The 15,277-nt window shown below is 49.0% G+C and overlaps 1 protein-coding gene across 1 annotated transcript; it reads right to left on the bottom strand.

Annotated features, from left to right (window-relative positions):
* Positions 1 to 71: 71 nt before the first annotated feature.
* Positions 72 to 4,237, bottom strand: irf5 (interferon regulatory factor 5). Its single transcript, XM_030113150.1, has 9 exons — positions 4,036 to 4,237; positions 3,679 to 3,915; positions 2,550 to 2,736; positions 2,426 to 2,451; positions 2,322 to 2,349; positions 1,874 to 2,245; positions 1,249 to 1,638; positions 1,051 to 1,169; positions 72 to 947 (listed from the first exon to the last, which is right to left on the bottom strand). The coding sequence occupies exons 2-9, from the start codon at positions 3,850 to 3,852 to the stop codon at positions 759 to 761; spliced, it is 1,485 nt and encodes a 494-aa protein (XP_029969010.1). The 5' UTR covers positions 3,853 to 3,915; positions 4,036 to 4,237; the 3' UTR covers positions 72 to 758.
* Between the last annotated feature and the right edge of the window lie 11,040 nt (positions 4,238 to 15,277).

The raw sequence follows: 15,277 nt of genomic DNA, 5'->3' as shown, positions 1-15,277 counted from the left end.
GTCTGGTCCGACCGGTTCCCCATCGCTCCGAGCTGCTGGAGTCTCCGATCACCAGCCGCCGACAGATTCACCGTCAAGGAAACGAAAAGGCGCTGCAGGGAGGCAGTGTGTGTTTCTGAGCTACAGTGAGGCTGCTGAGCTGAGGTGTGTGTGGATAAAATGCAGCAGCAGCTGAATACTGCAGTGGTCTTTATTGAAATCCTGAACAGTTTCTGTTAAAAGGAGTTTCTAAAGGAGGAAACCGAATGACGAACCTGCTGGTCTGAATCTGCCGTCCGCTTCATGACACTGTTTTCTAAACGGATGATTTCTGTATTTCCCAGAATATAGACGAGACTCCATGGATTCAGTGTTTGCGGCTGTCCTACAGGACAGGAAGAACTTGGCTTTTTTTGTTGTTTTTTTTTTTACTGGTGCAAAAGTGTTTTGAACAGAAATGATTTGTTTTCTGTAGTAACGCGTTCGCAGCTGTTCTACAGGTAACATGACGAGAGGCTACAACGTTACACTGAACAGCTGCAGCGGACTGAGTAATACCTCCGATGACCTGTGGGGGCAGTGTTGTCATGTAGTTCATATGTGACCAGAGAAAGAAACAAAAACGACGACGTAAATGTCAGAACTGCATGGATGTCCAGGTTTATCTACAGCACAAGTGTTCAGTTCCAAAGGTGTCAAGGAGTGTCATTTCCTGGCCGTGGACACGGTGGAGAAGTGGGACTGCTCGGAATCCCCCAGTCAGAGTCCTGCGGGTCGTTCTACGAGGCGCTGAGGGTCCACGGCCCCTGGATGTGCTGGCTCTGCAGGAGCCTCTGGAGCTCCTTGAACTGCTCCACCGTCTGGTCCTTCACGTCCGGGTGTGAGATCTGCAGCCGGATGCTGTCGGTGGACCAGCTGAGCTCTCCGGAGAACATCTCCGTCAGGATCCGAGCCACCACGGGAACCACCTGAGGACACGAAGAGGGGCGTTCAGACCGGACAACAGGAGCCACAGACCGAACCCTGACGGAGGAACGGGATGACCCCTGAAGAGGTCGACCGCCTGCTGACCTGGACGATGATGAGCTTCTTCTCTTTGGGCTTCTTGTCGGGCCAGTCCTCCCCAAAGCAGAAGTAGATCTCGAAGGGGGGCGGACTGGGAGCTTCGCCTCTCTGGAACAGGATCAGCTCTGTGGACACCAGAAGGCTCGGTCAGAATTCCCAGCAGCTCAACGTGAAGAGCGTTGGTAGACTTGTGCAGACGGAGACCTTGCAGGAAGGCGTTGAGGCTGAACACTTTGATCTTCTTCTCCCTCTCCATGGGGTTCGGGGGTCCCTGTTCCGGAATGCCCGGACCGGACCAGAACACCTTGCACTGGCAGAGGCGGATGGCGTAGATGTCCTGCTCCAGGATCTCCAGGATCAGGCCTCGGTCCATCACGTCCAGCAGGGCGTCGGTGTAGAAGCGCTGCTTCTGGTTCTGGATGTCGGACGTCCCCGGGAGCAGGACCTGCTGCAGGGTGATGGGACCGAACAGGTCCACCTGCTCCGGGGTCGGCTCCAGCTGTCCGAAGTACAGCCGGCAGCCCTGCGGGTTGCTGACGGTCAGGGAGCCGACGGTCCGGCCGCGGTACTGGAACTTCAGGTCCAGGTCCGTCACTACGGCAACGAGACGGAGAAGACAAGAATGTTTCAGGACCGATCGGTTCACAGGATCTTCAGCAGCTTCAACCACAGAACCTGTTCCAGCCGCCGCCGCCACGCCCGGCCTCCACCGGCAGCCGGGCGTGACGTCCGCAGAGCCGACCGACGCGTTACCTCACGGCACTGGATCTAACCCTGAAGACCCAATAGGACCGAGACGGGGATCCTGAACCGACGATCTCGGACTCACATGGAACGCTGCTCAGCAGGTCGTACTTGCAGGGCTGGTGGTTCTGGGCGTCGCCCTGGTCCTGGATGCCCCCCATGCTGCTGGCCTCCATGGAGTTGGCCCCCAGGTGAGCCGCGGCGGCAGGCGGCGGCAGAGAGTTCAGGTCCGGGAGTCTGTCGGGGAGACCGTAGCTTCCCTGATCCACCATCTGACCCGGAGCGTGGCTGGGGGTCATGGGGAGGTCGGGGGTCATCGGGAGGACTTTGTCCGGCAGCAGCGGCATGGGGATGACCTGCTGAGGCCCGAACGCTCCGTTTGAGGACACGGCGAAGTGACCGACGTCTGAAACAGGCGGGAAGGTTCCGAAGGAGGCGGAGTCGCTGATCCCGGGGTCTGAGGAAACAAAGCATCGTCGGACGACATCGCCGGCTGCAGCGTTACCATGGCGACAGCGAGATGCGCCTCTTACTGATATTGAGGTCCCTCAGGTTGGGCATCTGGAGGGGAGAAGACGGATCTGATCAGTAAAGAGACTGAAGCAAACAAACCGGCTGCAGCTGGTTTCCTGCTCACCTCCTCGTCGTCGTCGTCGAATCCGTCTGAAACGGAAAACAATCGGACGTCGGAATCGAGTCATTTCAGCTCAAAGGTTCTGGTGCTGCGTTGCTCCACCAGTCCCACAGATCTCCGCCCTCACCTGCGCTCCCGGGCTGGTCGCACACCTCGTAGATCTTGTAGGGCTGCACCGGCGTCTCCTTGGTGCCGTCGTACTTCAGCTGGAACTCCCGGCTCTTGTTCAGGGCGCAGCGGAGGTTGGCCTTCCACTTGGCCGGGTCGGGCTCGTCCACGCCCTCCTGGTACTTCCCGGTCTCCAGAGCCCAGGCCTGCGACGCAGAGGGACCCGGCCTTACACCCGCTCGGCTCACGCTGCCTTCAAGGTACGTCAGAAATCCCAAGACTGGCCCGCGGAATTCCACTCAATCACAGCATTTCAGTCAGAAAGCTTCCAACGCCGCTGCTCACGCTGAGATTTATGAACCCTTCCTCTGCTTCTTCAACCTCTACATTCAGTTTTCTTTTTGATCAGACAGCTTTTCACGTTTTACATCAATAAAGTGTTCATTTGGCTGCCAGGAAGAAAACTGAAAGTCATCAAAGTGATGAAAAAAGTCAAAATATAACAGAATCGAACTTTTGTGATTTGTGAAACCTGATCAAATGACGGCGGGAGCGAGGAGCGAACTCCCCCTCCAGCTCTGTCAACCCTCCACTTTCCTGTCCGTCAGAAGCGAAAGAGGAAGCTCTGAAAGAGGAACCGCTTCTCGGGCCATGAAATGAAACTCGACTGCAGGAGGAAGTCCAGCTCCTTCCGTGACCGAGCCGCGGCTCGCCGTCATTCAGCCGCGGCCGGCGAGTCAATGAACTCCTCCGTCCTCCGCACGAGACTGACGGGGAATCGAGGAAGTAATCTCACTACTCTCAGTACTCTCAGTACTCCTGAAGCCGTTATGAAAACTGCGATTGGAAAGTGTTTCTGAATAACAATCATGCAGCGTCTTCACACCAGGAGGTCGAATGGAATCACACACATGCATTTCCTGATCAAAGAACGTGTTATTAATAATAATAACCATAATAATAATAATTTCTCCCATATGGAAAACTGCTGCAGCTTTAGTTTAGCTCTGCTTTTGAGGATGTGTTTGCTGTTTTTATTTCCATTTCCACTTCAGAACATTTGACTGGATGAAAGCTGTGTGTGAGAACTCTGCCCCCGCTCTCTCTCCAGGGGTCAGAGGTCAGAGGTCAGGGGTCAGGGGTCGCACCTTGAAGATGGTGTTCTCCTCCTCGGAGGACAGCATGTGGCGCGTGGCGTGTTTCCAGGGGATCTGGAAGAGGCGGTGGTCCGCGCTGAGCCACTGCAGGCCGGGGTAGCGGCCGCTGTTCACCTGGGCCACGAGCCACGGCTTGAGCCGGATCCTGCGGGGCTGGATGCTCATGGCGGGCGGAGGGGGGCGGGGGGGACGGAGGAACCCCGCGGCCGGAGGGGGGAACTCAGCGCCCTGCGGACGGAGCCCGGGAAGAACCGGAGGAAAAACCGGAGAGAACCGTCAGGTTCGGAGCGGTTATTTATTTATTTATTTATTCATTTATTCGCTCGTGAGCGCAGCGGCGGGACTCACCCGATCCAGATCCAGATCCTGGTTCTGACACGGAACCTGCCTCTCACCTCGTCCTGCCCGAGTCTCAAATCCGCGCGGTGCCCACACCGACAAAACAAACAAACAAACAAACAAACAAACAAATAAAGCAGCGAATAAACCGGGAGCCGGGAGGAGGCAGAGCCGGAGAGCCGGAGACTTTCTCTCAAAGTTTCTTTCTTTCTTTTTTTTTTTTTTTAATGAAGTGAAACTGAAAAAAACAAACAACTTCCGGTCGGGGTTTTACCTGCTAGCAAAATAAAAGCTGAGCGGCTTTTATTTTTTTTTAATTCAATTCTGAAGACAGATTAAAAGATTAAAAAAGTATTCACGGTTATATTTAAAAAAAAAAATGGACAGAAAATTTAGAAAAGTACATTTAGGAAATAATTTTGAAGTTTCTGTGGTATTTTTTCTTTTCTTTTTTTTATTTTGCCATAGACCTTTATTTAACACTTTTAGTACAGAACACTTTGAAATTATACAAAAATAAACATCAACAGAACTAAATTGGAGATAAAACAAAATAAAGATGGCAGACAGTGAAATGAGATTAGAAAATAAGAATTGCATGTGTGACAGCTTAATTTTTGAATACCTCTGTGTGAATATTAATCATTGAAAAAGATTTATTATTTGTAATTAACGTGAGAGACCTAAGATAAAATTCAACCTCAATAAAAACTGGGGTAGAGTTTTTAAATTTCTGTTTATGGACATAAAATTTCCCTGATAAAATATAGAGATGAAAAAAAAAAACATTATCATTTCATTTAATTCAAAATATGTAATAATTTTCTTCACTTCAACATTGACTTCATGTGTTGTTTTGCACAGACTATAGTTTTCTTTCCTACATGCACAGTGATGTTATGGATCAATGTTAGAGGAGAATTATGAATTGGCAAATAATTCACATTTTTAAGGTTTAATTTTAAGTAAGACACTTCACAAAACAAATCCCTGTCGTGATGTTTTACTGGACGTGACCTCTGTCTTTGAGAAAGACATCTGTATCGTCAGCCCAGCCCAGGCTGATTGTCGTTTGTTTGCCTAGTACCGTTAACTTTCCAAAATCTTGCCTTTTTAAATGAGAATTGAGAATATTTCAGTAGAAAGGACTAACAGGAAATCTCTGTGTTCTTCCTCCATGAATTAAGAATGTGGGGCATGCAGCTGGTGGTAACAGGACTGCAGGCTGCTGTTGGTTTTCCTACAAAACAATTCAGTAAAACTAATAAAGTGTTCTCCAAAACCAAATAGCTTGAAGGAATGACAAATAAATGTGGGTTCCACTGTGATCCCAGATTTCAGTCAGTTTGCACATGTATGAGTTAGAATTTTATAATCATTACTGTACAAAGTTAAATATCTAAGCTCATCGACTGGTTTTAAATCTTTACCCGGTTTTGGAATGAGGGTGTGTTGTTAATGTAAGACTCTTTTAATGTATGGAGAAAAAGATCTTCCCAAGAAGAAGATTTTTTTTTAAAACCTGTATTTGTAGATATAAACTCTGGTTTAATCATGTAATGATCAGTAGAGCACAGTGGAGACTGTAGAAGTGACTGCAGCTCAGTCTCCTCATGACATTAACCACAAGAGAACAACAATAGAATGGCGACATCTGCTGGTCGATTTGTGTCATAACAAAAATAAATGCCCCCTCTGCCTCTTTTATGTGAGAACTATATGTATTAAGAAAAAGAAAAAAATATTTCACCTTCACTGGAAAGAGGTGAAGCAGAGAGACGGAGGACAGGGGAGACAGCCGTGGCTTCTCAGTGTGTTTCTCGTAGAGTCGGCCAGCGTTTCTGCCTGAATCCTCGGTTTGCTGTGTGAGAAGAACCTGGAATCCTGTTTTTGTTCCCAGGAAGTTTCTGCAGGTATTTCCTGCAGCGCTGGATTGGTCTGGCTCTGTCTCTCTCTCTGCCTGGGTGCCTAGCAACGGTTGCTAGGGTGACAGCATTGGTACCTATGATGTCATCAAGATGAAAGCAAAGGCTTTCTGTGCTTTCAAAACACAGGATACACATTCTCACTTCACCTACTAGAGTCAGAGGAAGATAAACCTGGTGGATTGAGACATTGCTGAGCCGAGTTCGTTTGCCAAATCAGGAACCATGGATAGAAAACCCCGCATTGTGGAAATACCAGGATACATCATTTATGAAGATGACCTGGCGAAACGCTGTGCTTCTGTTTTGCCCACTGTCAGGAAATCTCCCAGATCTGCAGAGGCTGAGGTTCCGGAAGCTGCTCAGCCTCAAATGCAACAGGCAGAAGTGACTGAACCTGTGGTCGCCTTCGAACCTGATCTGGAAGCTGAGGCGGAAGGTAAAGGTAAAGCTAAAGCTAAAGCTAAGCCTGATCTGGAAGCTGAAGCGGAAGGTAAAGGTAAAGCTAAAGCTAAAGCCAAGCCTGATCTGGAAGCTGAAGCGGAAGGTAAAGGTAAAGCTAAAGCTAAAGCTAAAGCTAAGCCTGATCTGGAAACTGAAGCGGAAGGTAAAGGTAAAGCTAAAGCTAAAGCAAAGCCTGATCTGGAAGCTGACGCGGAAGGTAAAGGTAAAGCTAAAGCTAAAGCAAAGCCTGATCTGGAAGCTGACGCGGAAAGTAAAGGTAAAGCTAAAGCTAAAGCTAAGCCTGATCTGGAAGCTGACGCGGAAGGTAAAGGTAAAGCTAAAGCTAAAGCTAAGCCTAATCTGAAAGGTAAAGGTAAAGCTAAAGCTAAAGCTAAAGCTAAGCCTAATCTGAAAGGTAAAGGTAAAGCTAAAGCTAAAGCTAAAGCTAAGGCTAAAGCTAAAGCTAAGCCTGATCTGGAAGCTGAAGCAGAAGGTAACGGTAAAGCTAAAGGTAAAGCTGAAGCAGATCAAGGAAGAAAAGCTGTTGATGAGCTGGTCAGATCACTGGTCATGTATTTGCTCCAAATGGTCGAGACGTTCCACACTGAGCAGACCCTCGATAAAAGCTGCAAGCGGCTGAGTGAGCAGCTGTGGCTCAGAGTCCAGGAGGAAGGACTGACCGTCTGTCCAGGAAGCACAGAGCGTCTCTGCATTAGCATTTTCAAAAGCCTTTGCAGACGATGGACAACTCCTGTGGACACGTTTCTCACGATGCTGTGCGATCCAGCAGATGTCCAACAGATTGTGACCGTCATCGTGGAACATCTGAGGACAGAAGCGGAATTCGTCCCAAAAAGACGGTGTGTTGACGAGCTGGTTAAATCACTCGTGACTTATACTTTCAAAAACGCCGAGACACCCTGTCCTGACCAGACCCTGGACACCGTCTGCCAGCCGCTGAGTGAGCAACTGTGGATCCAGGTCCAGGAAGGAGGGGTGAGGATCCCTCCGGGGAACACACAGGGTGTGTGTCAGAGGATTTTGAAAGCCCTGTGTAAAGACTGGTCTGGTCTGGAGAAAGTGAGGACTGCCATGACGGAGAACGATCCGTCGGTCGTCTGCAGGATTGCGCAGGTCGTCACGAAGCGTCTGGAGAAGGACGCCACCGCCAGCCCGGACAGAAACTGCCTGAACGACCTGGTCAGGTCCCTCGTGGTTTACGGGTTCAGAAAGGCCAAGATATCCTGCAACGTTAAAACCTTGGACAGCATCTGCAAGTCGCTGAGCGATCGACTCTGGGTCCAAGTCCACGAGGACGGCTTGAGACGAATCCCAGAGAAGACGGAGCGTCTCTGCAAGGAGGTTTTCAAAAGCCTTTGCAGAACGTGGCTGTCTGAAACCGCGGTCATGAATCTGCTGATGCTGAACGATGAATCGCTTGTGGCGAAGGTCGTGTCTGTCATCGCTTACCATCTGAGGACATCCTACTGCTTCAGAGCCATCACAAACGTCATGTCAGCCACCAGGAAATCCGTCCTCCAGCTGTTTGTATGCTCGTCTGAGTGAGGGCCACATCCTGACCGTTTGAAGATAGGAGAGAAATTTAAAAAAAGCCAGAAGTGCTGAGTCCTGCAGCAGCAGCCTCTTCACCACATGGACGTGAGCAGCAGAGGCTGACATGTTGAACCTGCCGTCTGTTGTGGTGGAAGCTGTCTGGAGATCTCGCTGCCGTTGTGTTAGTGGGGTCTGGTTGCTTTAAGTTAGGGAATATCCAAAAACAAGTTCTAGTTCAGTCCTAGTTCTGATCTTTGTATTTAGCAACTTCACAGAAGTGAGTTGACATAACTTGTACTGGTAGCTGTAACTCTGTAGCCCTGCCTGAAATACACCACAGAAGAAGACCGGAGCTCGGAGCTCCACCCTCCCTGCTCTGTAACAAAACTTCACTAAACCAAATAACCACAGTAGCTTCAACAGGACACCGGGAAGACGGACTTAAAAGCTGTATTTTCAGCACATTTTGGCCGTTTTCCTGTCCGCTCAACCTGGAAATTGCAAGAAAAACTAGTTTGTTGTCCACGTTTGACAAGTTGTCCGCTCTTAGATGTGCGCTCACTGTCTGATAGGCTTCTGCCTTCTGCCTGCGACACAGATTTTTACTTAAACAAGAAATATCATCATGATTTCAAACCGTCACACCCCTGAAAAGAAAAGAAAAAGTGAAAGTGAAAAGAATTTTTCTCCATTAGAAAATATTTTCCTCTGGAAACACAGCCTGTTCTCCGACCTCTACACACTCCTGCTGTGGCGTTTCACAGTTGTGTGTTCTTGACTGCGGCTCTGGGCTGTCGGCCCGTTTATGCCACAGTAAGATTTACACACTTCCTGTTAAGAGACGTGCGCAGGTGGTAGGGATGAAACGAAATAGAAAAAGAAATGACCGCTTTTTGTTAGTTTGAACTCTAATCGAACGGACGCAGCTCTTATGGAAATTCTAAAGCAGAAAAATAAAATCCTTGAAAAACTACAACGAACGTCTCCATCTATGAATATTGTGAGACTTATTTTATTCATCATTTAATCAATCGATCGATAGATACATAGATATACATCATTTTTCCAGCAATAAACCAAAACTATTCAATTGATCAATCTCTGTAATTAAATGAGCAATGATTAGAAACAAATAAACAAAAGCAGAGGCTGATTCAACAGTGGCTGAGCAGCAACACGAATAATAATAAACCTTATTCATGGTTAATGCATGTGACAGGAACTCCGTGTCCATGAGAGATGCCAAAAATAAATAAATAAAAACAACAAAAAACATTCTGAAAACTTCAAAACACACAGTTTAATTTAAGGGTCTTTTATAAGCAGCACTGACATTCCTTTATCTCCACAAAAACACAAACAAATTAGTTGAATTTCCATAAGAAAAGTAGCTGAATGAAGCAGGTGTCCAATTACAAGTCAGGCCAGATGGAATTCTGCTTTCTGATTGGCTGGTGCTTGAGATTTGTGTCCTGTTTTCTGATTGGTGGGTTAATTTAGCCTTGTGTCCTGCTCTCTGATTTGCACCGGTGTTACAGATGGGTCCTGTTCTCTGATTGGTCGGCATGTCAAGTATGGGTGTCTCTGATTGGTCAGCGTGTCAGGTATGGGTCTCTCTGATTGGTCAGCGTGTCAGATATGGGTCTCTCTGATTGGTCAGCATGTCAGGTATGGGTCTCTCTGATTGGCTGGTGAGTCGCGCTCTCACCCTGGTTTTCGGCTAACTGTCAGTCACTTGTCCCGTGTCTCATTTGGCCGGTGGGTCAGTCTTTGTCCTCTTCTATGATTGGCTGGTGACTTGGATTTGGGTCCTGTTCTCTGATTGGCTGAACATCAGACAAACACATGGTCTGATGTTCTCCTTTAGCCTCGCGCAGCGTCTCCTGTGATTGGCTGGTGGTCCCGTCTGAGTTGTCGCCCCCGAGGGAACCGTCGGACTCCTCGGTGGGCGACAGGCCGGCAGGCACCAGCGGCGGCAGCGCGATCTCCCAGCCGTGAGCGCCCCCTGGAGGCTTCTCCACCACGGCGAACAGGTCGGTGTGGAACCTGCAGCGGCCCGCGGGGTTGGCGAGCTCCAGGGCCGAAGCCGGGAGGCGGTGGGACGGCCTCCGGGTGTAGATCCCCGGCGCTCCGTGAAAGCTGTCGCCCTGCGCCGACTCGTACTGACGGCCGAACGCTCGGCTGTACGGCGGATCGTCCATGAACATCTGGGGGCTGGAGCTCACCTGAGAAACACAAGACGGTTCGGATTCAGTCTGAGTCCGAGCAGACAGAAAGCTGCTGGACGGAACACGAAACAGCAAGAAAACACCACAGCTGGAGAGCAGGGATATTATGTAAAATGAAAATAAAACCAAATGAAATGATGTCCGAATGTCTACAGACACACAGTCTGTGAGCACCGCTGGATGATGGTCATGTTCTGGTCCTCAGACCGCACTGCAACGAAAACATGACGGATCTGGAAACCACAGCAGAAGTTGGTAACTCATCTTAAAAACATGGTTTGGATTCATATACACAGGCCAGAGGTTATTTTGCCTACCTTGACATGTTTCGGCTGCCAAGCTGCAGCCTTCCTCAGAAGTGTCACGTGATGTTGTCTGGTCGGCTGATTTATACAGGTTTTGGCGCCAGCTTCCTACTGGGTGCAGTAGGATGACAGCGCCATCTGCAGTCCGACTTCTTCAGTACTGTGTCCCAGGTATGGGAAAGTTGATACGCCCCCTCTGCCCGGTTCACAGTCTGGGGGGCGCGTTTCCGGATCTCGATGGCCTCCCTGATCCAGCGGTGGTACTTGTTGCTTTCCGTGCCGATGATCTGGGCATGATCCCAGTCCATGAGGTGGTTTCCCCTCTTGCAGTGTTCGGAAATGGCAGACTTTAGCTGTTCCTGCTCTGCCTGTCGTTTGGAGGAGCGTGTGCACGCTTTAGATGTTTCTTTTTTGCATTCAGTGCGATGTTCTTTTGTCCTGATGTTGAAGGCTCTGCCAGTCTCCCCGACGTAGGATTTGTTGCACGACAAACAAGGTATTTCGTAAATGATATTGCATTTGTGTTGTGGCTCTATTTTGTCCTTGGGATGTACTCGTAACTGCCGTAGTTTTATGTGTGGTTTTACTGGGGTGCTGATGTTGTGCTTATTCATGGCCCGTTGTATTCTCTCTGTGATCCCTCTGATGTATGGAAGTGTCACCATGGCCCTGTTTTGTTTCTCAGTTTGTTTAGTTGTTGTTCTCTTTTTTGTGTCTTTGTTTTGTTTTGCTTGTTGGCGGCCTTTGTTTATGGCCCACATCGGATAGTTGCACTTTCGTAGTGCTTTTATGATGTGTTGTTCTTCCTCTTTTCTGTCTTCTTCCTGTGTGATTAGTTTTGTGCGTTCGAAAAGGGTTCTTACGACTGAAAGTTTGTGGTTAATGGGATGTTCTGACATCCAAAGGAGGTATTGGTCTGTGTGAGCGGGTTTCCGATATATGTGAATTTTAATGCTGCCATCTTCCAGGTGCTTTATGTCCAGGTCCAGGAAATGTATGGTGCTGTCTGTTTCCTCTTCGTGGGTGAACTTGATGTTGTTTGTGTCATCCAGTGTGTTGAGATGATCTGTGAGTTCTTGTGTATGTCCTTTCCTTGTTATTTCCAAAATGTCATCCAGGTACCTCTTCCAGAGCGAAAGGCCGCAGTGTGGTGGGACTGTTTTGAGGGCCTGGGCTTCAAGGTCTTCCATGAAGAAGCCGCTCATTATGGCAGACAGCGGACCCCCCATTGCGAACCCCTCCTTCTGCCTGTAGATGGTACCCCGATACTGGAAGTAGGTGGAGGTGGAGACGAATTCCAGGAGCCTTGTGATGTCCTCGACAGTGAGTGGGGTCCTTCTTTTTAATGATTTGTCCTCCTTGAGGCGATTATGTACGATGTGTATTGTGACGTTTATGGGAGTTTTTGTGAATAAAGAAACCACATCATGTGAGATAAATATTTCATCTTTTTGAATTGTTACATCCTTCAGTTCCTGGGCCAATTGCTTGGCATTTTTACAGTGTTGATCTGTGAGGCCAACGAGTGGTTTTATGAGGTCAACCAGGGCTTTAGACAGGTTGTATGTCACAGACCCGATGCTATCCACAATGGGTCTAAGCGGTGTTCCAGGTTTGTGTATCTTGGGGGTTCCATAAATTCTAGGGGTGATGCTTGCTGTGGGGATGAGATGATTGTATGTCTCCTTACTTATTTTTTCTTCATTGAGAAGGGGTTTGAGTAGTGATTTCAGGGCCTTCTTTTTGTCTTCAGTTGGGTCTTTCTTTAGAATTTCATATGTATTGGAATCTTGTAACATCGTATCCATTTGCTTTTCATAATGCTCCGTGTTCATTATTACTGTGGCTCTCCCCTTGTCTGCTGGTAATATGGTGAAGCTCTTGTCTTTGGCGAGTGTTTGTGCTGCTTTCACCTCCTCCTGAGTCATATTGGCTGGTGGTCGCTTTGCGGATTTTAAAATGCCTGCTATTTCGTTTCGTAGTTCTGACTTTTCCCCCTGGTCTTCTATTGCTTTGCACGCTATTTCAGTAGCTAAAATATAATCGTCGTACGGAATTTTAGCGGGTGTGATGGCATAGTTGAGACCCCGGGCTAAAACGCTTTGCTCCGTGGTGGTTAAAGAGCGACTGGAGATGTTGTGCACCCACTTCCTGGATGCTACGTCGTGCGTGCTACGTTCCCTGTCTTGTTTATTTTGGATTAGTGTTTCTAATTTCCTAACTTGGCGATGTTTGGCTTCTGCGAACTGCCATTCGTGTGCGTGCTTCAGATGTGTTTCTATCAGCTTGTATGTGTCCTTGTCCATATTGTATGTCTGTCTGAAATGTGCCGTTTTTTGTGCTAATGACAAGTTGATTTCTTTTGCCTTGTTTGCCGTGCAGCGGATCCTTTCCTGTAGCAATGCACTTTGCGCTCTCCTCACGATTCTGTCATCGTTCTGCGTTGGTATGGGGTTCTTTAAATCCAGGCTTGATGGTATGATGCCTTCGTCTCGGCACCGCAGGTTGAATCTCAGGTGATTCCGGAAACGCGCTCTCTTCTGTTCCAGCTGTTCCATGCAGCGGAACTCTTTGACACAGGTTTGTCCATGATTCGTTCTTAGTAGTCCGATCAGGTTCATTAGGCCTTTTTTTGTATTCATGGTTTGGATTCCTATACACAGGCCAGAGGTTATTTTGCCTACCTTGACATGTTTCGGCTGCCAAGCTGCAGCCTTCCTCAGAAGTGTCACGTGATGTTGTCTGGTCGGCTGATTTATACAGGTTTTGGGACACAGTACTGAAGAAGTCGGACTGCAGATGGCGCTGTCATCCTACTGCACCCAGTAGGAAGCTGGCGCCAAAACCTGTATAAATCAGCCGACCAGACAACGTCACGTGACACTTCTGAGGAAGGCTGCAGCTTGGCAGCCGAAACATGTCAAGGTAGGCAAAATAACCTCTGGACTGTGTATATGAATCCAAACCAAGAATACAAAGAAAGGCCTAATGAACCTTATCGGACATCTTAAAAACCGTTCTGAAAGCCATCCAGTCACAGCAATCAATTTGGAAAACTGTCGTCTGCTAACAAATCTTGGAGACGTTCCAGTCCCAGAGTGGACCCTTGCTCTGGTCTCCATCCCCCCAGGACAGAGGAGTGGAAAACATCATGAAGATGGCGGCAGGGCCAACAGTGCAGCATCAAGTCCAGCTTCCAACTCTTCTGGCCAGAGTCCATTGAGGGACTCCTACTGGAGATGTCCAGCCTGGAGGGGAGGCGTGTTTGAGGACACCTGGAGAGAAATCGACCTGCTGGACGTCCCACAGCTGGGGAAAGCTTAGGAGACTCCTCTTATTTTATGGCGACTGCCCTTTCCCAGCACACGAGCCTCTGCTGGTCTGGTTCAGAGTCTGCAAGCTCCAGGTCCAGCTCCAGGTCCAGGTCCAGGCCCAGATCTAGCTCCAGGTCCAGGTCCATGTTGTTCACAGCTGGAGAATGCTGAATAGAAATTTGGTGGTGAAAAATGGATTTTTGTGCTGGCAGTTGAAAGAGACCGGTCAATTTTGACCACAAACTCTACAGTAGGGGTGGGAGGTGAAGACGACAGGAGGGTTAGGAAGGAAGCATCCGGCACGTTATCAGTAGGGAGTTAAGAATCAGTCTGTCAGCTTTTTTTTTTTTTTTTTTTCCCATTTCACATTTTACACAACATCCCAACTTTAATGGAAACAAAGTTCTGTTTATTCTTCACAGTGAAGAATACGACACTAATACACACAACACAACACAACACAGCAGAACACCTGCTGTTTTCTGTTTATGGACATAAAATGTCCCTGATAAAATATAGAGATTAAAAATAAAAAACATTATCATGTGGAAGCCGAGACAAGGAGGCGAAAGAGCGGGTCTATAAGTTTATTGTCGGACTTCACACACTACAGGGAAGCAAAACAACCCCCACAACGGAAGGAACTAATCCCCTATGTATATGGTTCACACCCCCCCATCAACCAATCTCTAATCTGGTGACGAGCACCCCTAGTGGACCGCCACACAGGCCCCCCCGAAACACCAGATTTGGCTCCACAGCAGCCACAGGCCCAAAAAAAAAAAAAACAAACAAACAAGCAAACAAACAAACACATCAACCACAAAGTCAGAACCCCCTCGGAGGATTAAGAGGGCGGCCATAACGGCTAACCCGTGCAGGTTCTAACGGTATTGACGGAACCGGCCGTGGAGGTCGGCCCCGTCGACGACCAACCCGACCTGGAACAGCGGGTAAACATGGCAGCATGTCTGAAGAGGGAGCAAGAGCAGGAGCAGGAAGAGGGGCAGGAGGCCGGCCCCGGCGAGGAGGAAGTGCAGGTACCACCGAGCCCCCCGGGTCCAGATGGGCAGGCTTGAGCCGATCAACAGCCACCCGCTCCCGCCGCCCACCCAAGTCCAAAACAAAGTTCTTAAGCCCAGCCTCCAGAACGCAAAAGGGGCCGTCGTAAGGAGGCTGGAGTGGGGAACGATGACCGCCATGCCGGAGGAACACAAACTTAGCCGCTAGGAGGTCCTTGGGCACGCGGGAGCGGGGCAAACAGTGATGGACGGGAAGAGGAACCACAGCCTCGGCAGCAGCTCGAGAAACGCTGTGATGAGGCGCCGAAGGCCCCGTAACAGACAGAAAGTCCCCTGGAACCCTCAGTGGCTGACCATAGACCAGCTCCGCTGCAGAAGCCCGGAGGTCCTCCTTCGGGGCAGAGCGCAGGCCCAACATGACCCACGGCAAACGGTCAACCCAGCCACTGTCCGTGAGAC

This window comes from Salarias fasciatus, chromosome 17, assembly GCF_902148845.1.
Source record: "Salarias fasciatus chromosome 17, fSalaFa1.1, whole genome shotgun sequence".
Lineage (NCBI taxonomy): Eukaryota > Metazoa > Chordata > Actinopteri > Blenniiformes > Blenniidae > Salarias > Salarias fasciatus.
The sequence above is the reverse complement of the archived record's forward strand: the minus strand, read 5'-3'. Positions and strand labels throughout refer to the sequence as shown.

Coding starts and splice junctions, on each gene's coding strand:
- irf5 (XM_030113150.1), bottom strand. CDS start 3,852: ATGAGCATCCAGCCCCGCAGGATCCGGCTCAAGCCGTGGCTCGTGGCC. Junction 2,350..2,425: donor TCGACGACGACGACGAGGAG/GTGAGCAGGAAA, acceptor TCTCCCCTCCAG/ATGCCCAACCTGAGGGACCT. Junction 1,170..1,248: donor CCTCAACGCCTTCCTGCAAG/GTCTCCGTCTGC, acceptor TGGTGTCCACAG/AGCTGATCCTGTTCCAGAGA.